This window comes from Haliaeetus leucocephalus, unplaced genomic scaffold (assembly GCF_000737465.1).
Source record: "Haliaeetus leucocephalus isolate CR32 unplaced genomic scaffold, Haliaeetus_leucocephalus-4.0 Scaffold238, whole genome shotgun sequence".
Classification (NCBI taxonomy): Eukaryota; Metazoa; Chordata; class Aves; order Accipitriformes; family Accipitridae; genus Haliaeetus; species Haliaeetus leucocephalus.
Window position 1 is genome coordinate 379,481 of NW_010972674.1, and position 9,232 is coordinate 388,712.

The 9,232-nt window shown below is 40.5% G+C and overlaps 1 protein-coding gene across 1 annotated transcript; it reads left to right on the forward strand.

The window, feature by feature from the left end:
* Window positions 1-4: 4 nt before the first annotated feature.
* On the forward strand, window positions 5-9,232 carry GPS1 (G protein pathway suppressor 1; the record flags this gene model as incomplete). Its single annotated transcript, XM_010568140.1, has 13 exons — window positions 5-64; window positions 2,023-2,204; window positions 3,391-3,555; window positions 3,737-3,872; window positions 4,037-4,114; window positions 4,521-4,581; window positions 4,984-5,069; window positions 5,532-5,626; window positions 6,748-6,853; window positions 7,190-7,270; window positions 7,398-7,535; window positions 7,775-7,909; window positions 8,684-9,232. Coding segments are annotated over 13 exons (1,398 nt in total), but the record flags the coding sequence as incomplete, so codon positions are not given.

The following is a 9,232-nucleotide window of genomic DNA, read 5'->3' on the forward strand; positions in this document are numbered from 1 at the left end:
GGATCCACAAGAAGATCAGCAAAATGCACCTGATATCAACTATGTGGTGGAGAACCCCACTCTGGTATGTGCTGGTTGAGGGCTAGTGGATTACATTTCTTGGGGATGGCGTCTTTAAGGTTTTTGAAAAACTCCCTCATTTTACTCCTTGTCAAATTGTTACTTAGAGATTAATAGATTATCTACAAAGCAAGGTGGGGTAAGAATAGCAGTGACCTCTTCTGTAGCTCCTTGTCACATACTGACCTCTGCTGCACCTTCTGAGGTGAAGGAGGAATTGCTGTTTTGTGACTTGCTGCGAGCTGTCTGTTTGACACAGTTTCCATTCTGAAATAGTTTAGTACATCTCTGATTACTTACAGAGACATCATTCCTTTATTTTGAGGCTTGTTCTTTGAGGAGCAAGGCTCAGGTGCTTTAAGTATATAATTAGGATAGAATTCTTTCATTGTTTGGTCCTCTGGAGACTGGCTAAAACCCACAGAGCTGTAGAGTTATAAAAGGCTGTATTTGCTTATATCAGTTTCTTCAATTTTTAGTTAATAGTTTGAGATTTTGGCCAATTTTTATGTGTCAGCTCTGTAACAGTGAGAGATGGGTGTTGCAGAAGAGAACAAAAATGTTAATTGGAAAAAGTTAAAGCAACATTAAAGCTGCAAAATAAAGCATTCAGTTAGGAAGCCTTGGATCTCCCATAACCTCTGAAGCTTTAATTTGTTCCTCTTGTCCCTGTGCCTTATAACAGTTGTCACATGGTTATTCACTGTTTACTGCACGGCCCTCTTTTTTTTTTTTTGATTTTTTTTGTTGGGTTTGTTTGGTTTTGGTTTTTTGGTTGTTTTTGTTTTTTTCAGTGTATGACCTGATACCTTGTTTGATTTCATTGCATTTCAATTCCGTTCTGAAGCTAGAGTGATGAAGCAATTATGTTGTGACCTTTATGTCTTTGTTATTACTATAGCATCTAAGTGTTTCACAAAAATTAGTGATTTTCTTTTCACCATAACTGATGTGAAGGACCATAATTCCCCTTTGACATTCAAAGAGCTGAGGAGTAAAGTGAAATTACTCAGTGATTTCAGGAGTATTGTGCACCATCAGGCATGAAACTGTGGAAGAAAGAATGCTCATGCCTTTGTATTTTTCAAGTTCTGTAGCAAATAAAGCAGGAATCCTAAATGCAACAGTGTACACAGTTCTATTTCAGTCTCAGAGCAAGATCATTCTTGCACTGAATCAGGCAAGAGTCATGTTAGAAAATGCTACTGTAACATCTATAGCAGTATCTTAATTTAGACATAGAGGGGTGAGGGAGTCAGATGTGACATAGGATGCATATTAAATGTGGATGGGCAACCTGAATCTAGTGTTTCCTGCTGCCTGAATGCTTGATTTTGCCCTGAACATTCTGCTATGGTTGTTAGCATGTGTACTTCTGTTTTTAGGAAATCTCCCTGCAATGCCGTATCATATCTTTACTAGATGTTTTGTGCTCCTCTTCTCCCCTGCCCACCCCAAGGCTTAACATCTGTTAAGCATTCAGAATTTAAACCTCAAATCCTTCCTCAAGAATAAGAGACCCTGTTTGTTCTCAAAGGAGATGTTTTAAGAAATTAGTATGAGCAAAAGAATGCAATTGTCATATGGAAACTATTTTTCAAGAAAACTACATCTGTAATGGTTGTCTGGTTTAAGAAACTTCAGCTCAAATGATGGAATCTTGACAAAATTATTAACAGGTGATATAACTGATGCTTAGAGTGGGTGAGCTGATTAGCCTTAATGGACAGCATCAGAACTGAAATAAAAAAAGATGAATTGTAATGTACTGTATATTTCTGAGAAAATTACTAACGTTTGAAGAAAGCAGAAATGGAATAATCTTACCTGATTTTTTATTTGTCTGAGTCAGTTGCCCTTTGTGAAGGGGTCAGGACTGCAGGAAAACCTGTGCTGGTCACAATGTAGTAGCCTGATTTAGTGTTGCCATCTTCGCTTTCTAAGACGAAGTTTTATTTGCAGGATTTGGAGCAGTATGCGTCCAGCTACAGCGGTCTGATGCGAATTGAGCGGCTGCAGTTCATTGCTGATCACTGCCCACAGTTGCGGGTGGAAGCTCTCAAGATGGCACTGTCATTTGTCCAGAGAACTTTCAATGTTGATGTGTATGAAGAAATCCACAGAAAGCTGTCTGAGGCCACCAGGTACTGAGAGATCATGGGAACCTTGGGAGTTTTTTTGAGTTAAGACTGGTGTGCCACAATGGGGGACTTTGCATGTAATACTAGCAAATTGTCTTTGCCTTTAGAATTTAATAGCAGTGAAATGTGTGTGTGCAGGCCTAAGGTCTCATGCTTTTTTAAAAGATTAAACACAGAAGACATTATCTTGTTCTGAAGTGTTAGTGTTTTAAAAGGCTATAGGTAGATATCGAGGAGAGTTTTGTCCTTGCAAATGCTTGAAATACTGATGAACACAGTTGTCTTTCCTTAGGTAGATTACGGAGATGAAGCCTCTCCTAGATGCTCTTGTGTTCATAAATTAAAACCTTATCTAACTGGTTTGGTTGTGTGTGTTGTCCGTCCGTCATCGTCGTCCCCCCCCCCCAGGTTTGCTGTTAAGGGTAGCCTTTGATACTTCACTTACCCATCCACACTTCCTGTCTGCATTATTTTTGTTGCTATGCATATTTGTTGATTTCTTGTCTGTTTTGCCCTGGGAGTCTTTACCATGTGTGTGACAGTATGTTCATTGCTTTCTTATATGTGAAAAGGACTGTTGGTAAAAAACCAAACAAACAAGCAATCCCCCCAAAAAACTCAGAACATGTTTTTCTGTTTAAGATCGTGGAAAGTGAGTTCAGTGCAAGTAGATATGTTGATCTGAGCTGGATGGAAAAAGAAGTTGCATAGTATCTGTGCAGTGTAGCTTTGTTATCAAGCCATTGCAAGATAGCTGGGGAGAGAACTTGTAAACATGTGCACTCGATGTGTCCCATACAGAGATGTTTGATGCGATTCAATGACCCTTTAGAGTCATTAAATACTTTCATAGAATGTAATAATTCATTGCAGCACTGTTACTAACTTGCTTTCAGCTGATTTATAGAACAGGTTGTTTCTTTAAAATTAGCAATGACTTGCTTGTTAATAAAATACCTGTGAAAGATCATTAGGATAATTTTGAGAAGAATTTATAAATATCTGTGATGCTTATGTTGCTGTTTTCACTGGAAATCTTAGCAGTCTTTTTTCCACACCATCCTCATTTTCTTTCGTCTATTTTGTGTATGCAGTACTGTTTGTTAGGGTAACAGTGCCGGGTACTGAGCAGACCTCTGTTTTGAAAGGTTTGCAGCATAACAGCCCCATTCAAACTCTTTCATTTCAGAGAACTGCAGAATACACCTGATGCTGTCCCTGATAGTGGAATTGAACCCCCTCCTCTTGACACAGCTTGGGTTGAAGCTACACGCAAAAAAGCTCTTCTTAAACTGGAGAAACTCGACACAGATCTGAAAAATTACAAAGGGAACTCCATCAAGGAGAGTATCAGGTGAGATGCAGAAGGCTCTGCTGGAGCAAGGAAGAGCATTTTGCTCCTCCAGGCACCTAACACAGGATGTCAGCTGCATTCAGTGCCTTAGGTCAGTGTGTTGAGTTACTTGTTTGGAACAAACTGACTGTGTCGCTTTCTGAGCACACAGTTCATTGGTATTTTAATTCCTGTGCTCCAGGAGAGGCCATGATGACTTAGGTGATCATTACCTTGACTGTGGGGACCTCAGCAACGCTCTCAAGTGTTACTCACGAGCCCGTGATTACTGCACCAGTGCTAAACATGTTATCAACATGTGTCTCAATGTCATCAAGGTAGGAAGGTTTGCAAGAAATGGTACTTGGTGTCTTTCTGGTATCTGCTGTAAAGTCCACCTGTACTTTGCTCTGATTATACCTCTTGTGTCTGCAAGGATACTGCTTATCTAAGTAACACCACTTATCCATGCCTATTCTACACTGTTTCTGGCTCTCTACAGGTCAGTGTCTACCTCCAGAATTGGTCTCATGTTCTGAGCTATGTAAGCAAGGCTGAGTCTACACCAGAAATTGCAGAAGTAAGGTCCTGCTTTTTAACTTGCATGAGTTTTCCCTTTGTTTTCTTTCTCCAAAATTTGTAAAACTATTTATTCCTTTCCCCCATCATGACTTGGTCCCTATAAGACTCCCTTCTTCTTGCAGTCCGTTCTTCCTCTAATCCAGCCTCCTTGGCTGCTGTAGTATTTCTTTTGAGATTTGTTGTTGCTTTTCTACCATGATATGTGTGTAGGAAATCTGACTCATGGTAAAAACCGAGAGACTTCCCATCCTCGGTTCTTGCCATAGTTCCCAAGACAAATAAGATGAAGTTATCATGCTGCTGAGATTTGCAAGTTACTTATTAGGATGAAGTATCCCAAGGGCAGTTGTAATCAAAATGGTTTTCATACTGCTTGCTCACTACTGCTTTTTCTTATCCTTTAGCAAAGAGGAGAAAGAGACAGCCAGACACAAGCAATTCTCACCAAACTGAAATGTGCAGCAGGTGAGTGAATCCTTCAGCTTCCTGTATTGTCTGCCGGTCTTTCTGCCTGTTAGCTGTCCATAGGGCTCTATGACAACAGTGTGTGCTTGGTTTATTTTTTTCTCTCAGATTTGACAGACTTTGTAGTTTCTCACCAGAAATGCAAAATTTAGTAAAGCTGATGAGATGGAACTGCTGACTTGTTTTTGCCATTTCTTTTTTCTCCCTAAGTTTCTTCAGAGAGGATGCCAGTGTGAGTCAACGTAGTTCAAAGGGTGCTAGATACTGTCTGAGAGTTGCATTTCACTTCAATAGTGAAGGCACTAGCAACCATCTGGGGGCCTGTCCTCCTCCCCAGATTTTGCAATTTCTCCTAACTTGTATATTATCATAAACAAAGAACTAACTTTTTCTGGTTCCTAGGCTTGGCCGAACTAGCTGCTCGGAAGTACAAACAGGCAGCAAAATGCTTCTTGTTGGCATCATTTGATCACTGTGATTTCCCTGAGGTGAGGACCAAGAGGGAGCTGTGTGCAGGTGTTGGAGGGGATGTAATTCTTCTAAGTATCAGGTTGTAAAATTCACATATTGTAGTTATTCTCACAGCACTCCTGTATAGTTTGGCTGTGAACTGTGGGGGTTTTGTGGTTTTTGTTTTGTTTTTTTTAAAAAGTCTCTGGTTTTGGGTTCTCTAAATGATCTACTCTAGATCACATAGGACTTACCTACGAGATTTGTGTATCTGTGTAGCTCAATCAAAAGACCGGCTGTTGGAATTGGTTTCTGATCTCTTAGCAGTGGACCATCACTCCTCAGGCTCTGGGTGAATGCCTGAGAGCATGCAGAGTGGTTCCACTGCATTTGACAAGGACTAATCTTCTCACTGTGTGAAGGAAAGGCCTGGGGTAGAATACTTAATTCCAACCTTCTGCCATTTTAGTAGTCAGCGACGGCTTTCTCTCTCTCTCTAGCTGTTATCTCCTAGCAATGTGGCTGTGTATGGTGGTCTCTGTGCCCTTGCTACCTTTGACCGTCAGGAACTGCAACGAAATGTTATCTCCAGCAGGTAAGTGATGCCTTGGGAGCAGTTTGTACATACTGGACATCTTTTGGGACATGGGACTTTGGTTGAAAGTGGATTCTGACAGGAGTAATAGCTTTCTCATACAGGAGAGAAAGAATCACTGAGCCTTAGTTTGGCTTTAGCGTTAAGTGACGTTTCACTGTGTAAAACACAGTGCTTAATCAGAGCTGACATTTTCGTAGTATAATGGAAGTTTCCAACCCAGGTCAAATCCAACATCTGCATAGCCCAATTTTCTATCTCCATCAGCAGTCCATATCAGATATTAAATCAGAGAGATAGAGCCCTACAGAAGGCAGCTGTAAGATAATTTGCCTTCATGTTACCACTTGTTCTGGTGTATGTTAATCATATTAATACAATTTAATAATTGTTAATACAACTTGCAGTGTAATCCAGCTATGATACATACAAGTTTAAAAGAATTACAGTCTTTGGAAGAAATGGACATTTGTGTGTCATAGATTGAATTACAATGATACTGAATTCCTGTCAGCTAAGTGTATGGAAGCGCTCATTTTAAATTGATGTGGAAAAAGGGTTGTTACTCTGACTTTTTTATTGGCTGATTCATAGGGTGAGATCCCAAGGTTCAGAAATCTGTGATGGAGAATTGAGAGAGCGCTTGAGAGAGTGTGCATCCCAAAAATCTCCCACACTTACTATAGGTTATTTTCCTGAGACAGTTGCATGCTTAACCTACCTATGGCATGCTGTGCTTAGTGAAGGCTGTGCTTTGAAAGGGAACACAAAGCTGGCCAGCACAGACTGCAGTCCATGCACAGATGTGGCCTGTGTTTTCTGGTGGCGTATCCTGATTTTGAGCTATTCCCACTCATTTTTTTGTGGACAAACACTTCTACTGCTTTGTTTCTCAAAAGTCTCTTGCCTTCCTTTGCCATAGCTCTGATGCTGTGCTGCATCTCTCTGTGTTCCAGGCTCCCAGCCCAGCTGAAAATGGGCTATCCGGTCTGTTAGAGAGTAAATTCTTGGAATCTTCAAATGATAGTGAGACTTTGTAACTTTGCAACTTGGAGTGATGGGGTTGTGGGGTATTTAAGTGGTGGGTTCCAATGTCTGATCACTGCCATCTTCATCTGTAGCTCCTTCAAATTGTTTTTGGAGCTGGAGCCACAGGTTCGTGACATCATCTTCAAGTTTTATGAATCTAAATATGCTTCATGCCTGAAGATGCTGGATGAGATGAAGGTGAGTTGCAGGGGAGCAGTGCACAACAGACCCTAAAAGTTCCCTTTGCCTAGCCTTTTGTGAGAAGCAGTGACAGTTAAAAGTAGCTACTAAGAGCGTTCAGGTCTTCTGTCTCCTGACGTGGTGAATGGGAGTAGTTTAGCAGTAGAGGGTGAGGAGAAATGATAAATTTTTGAAATATATTGCTAGTTCTTTTATTCATTCTTGTTTTATGGTATTGTCTTGCTGTAGTGTAGTATCCTTAAGGTTTAAGTATATACACATATGTTTCAGAACATAGGAATAATACATTTTTCCTGGCTGCTTCTCAGCTTCTGATGTGGTTTTTTTGCACAGGACAACCTGCTGCTGGATATGTACCTTGCACCTCATGTCAGGACACTTTATACTCAGATTCGAAATCGTGCCCTTATCCAGGTAATTGTTCATGTAATCCTGAGAGGTGGATGAACAGTGAGATAGGCCATGTCTTTGTAGTTTATTTTCCCATGGCTTTTCAGAGGCTGGGGAGTACGCTTAGCAACTGAATATTTTCTTCTTCTAGTACTTCAGCCCCTATGTGTCGGCAGACATGCGCAAGATGGCCACTGCTTTTAATACCACAGTGGCTGCTCTGGAAGATGAACTTACTCAGCTGATCCTGGAGGGACTGATCAATGCCAGAATAGACTCGCACAGTAAGGTGAGTGCATCTGAGCCACAGATTATAGACTGAACAGATGTAGTAAGAGTAGAAACTCTCCGTTCTTTGGACACTTTGAAGTTGCATTCATCTATTGTGACTGGTATTTTCAGGAGGGCTGATCTGTGTGTAAACTCTTGACTCTGTGATACCTTAGCTTTGCTCCCTTGTGCAGAAAGGGCTTCCTGCTGTGGAAACCTGTTATAGCTCCTGTGTACAGTTCTCTGTATTGGTTACAGATTCTTTATGCTCGAGATGTAGATCAGCGCAGCACAACTTTTGAAAAGTCTTTACTAATGGGTAAAGAGTTTCAGCGACGTGCCAAAGCTATGATCCTGCGAGCTGCAGTCCTGCGCAACCAGATACATGTCAAGGTATGGGCATGTTAAGTATGGACTTTGAGACAGTATTAAAATTTTTTTTTTTTTTTTTTTTTTTTTTTAATATAAAAGTTGGTGAATTGAAGGTTCTGGAGGGGAATGGATTTATTGTGTTCATGACTGGACAAATTCTTACAATAGTAAATACTAAATATATAAGGAACAAGTGTTTTTAGCCAATACATTGACCTGCTTGTACAACGCAGAATGTCCTTCGAAGTTTATATGCTTGGGTTGATTCTAACTAATTCATTCCGACTAATTCTTCATACACATATCTTTTATCTTATCAAAACAAAGATTGATTGAAGTAAGTTTGTTTTGGTTTGGTTTTTTTTAGTAGAGGAAGTAAAAAATGCATGAATTGCTTGGAGTATTCCTTCCAGGATGCAGTTCCAAAAGAATGCTCTTAGGGAGGATAGGCCATCTGCCACAGAATGTATTAAATTCTATAGTATATTAATCTCTGTGATAACTAAATGCCAGATAGGATTCAACTTCTGGGACCAACAGCACCTTGTGCATAGCAAATAAGAGTGGCTTAAAAGTTCTGGTTTGATGTTTTTAGGAACAGTTCTTGTGAACTGTAACTGTAGCAGTTGTAAACACAAAGCTTTTGCAAAGCCATCATTATATATGAGTTGGGGGTATGCTCTCCCCCTGCTGGTATCCTGCTGTGCTTCATCTGTGCTTCCTTTGGTCTCTCAGGAAGCACTTTGCAGGATATTTACACATCACTAACTAGGATGTGTTTTGGTCTTGTTGCAGTCTCCTCCGAGAGAAGGTAGCCAAGGGGAGCTTACTCCAGCTAACAGCCAGTCCAGGATGAGCACCAACATGTGAAAAACTTCGTGCACTACCAAAAGAAATGGTCCCTCCAGGACTGTACCCAGTCTCTCACCCACTAACTGCTGAGCTTCACAAACTGTCCCTGTCTCCCTCACTTCTTGCTTGGATTGAGAGGGTCAGGGCTGATGGTGGATAATATGAATATTCCAATAACTTCAGTTCTTGAAAAGAAATTCTTTCTAAAAACAGCATCCCTGCAAGGGGTCATCATTTCAGTTTTGGTAGAACATCTTCCTTCATTCTCCTTCTTCCACTGCTCCATAAAGAGCTGTCAGGTTATTCATACAGATGCTGATTTGAGAGTTTTTCAGCTGCTATTAGTTTTCTTGTTTCAAAGCTGCAAAAATAGTTAGTGTGAAGTTGAATGGACAGGTGTGATCTAAGATGAATTTCGCTGGCCTGAAAGTACTGCCTTGATTCTGAGCAATGCTGAGCTTTTTGTTTATTCCAGATAAACTTGCAAGTGCA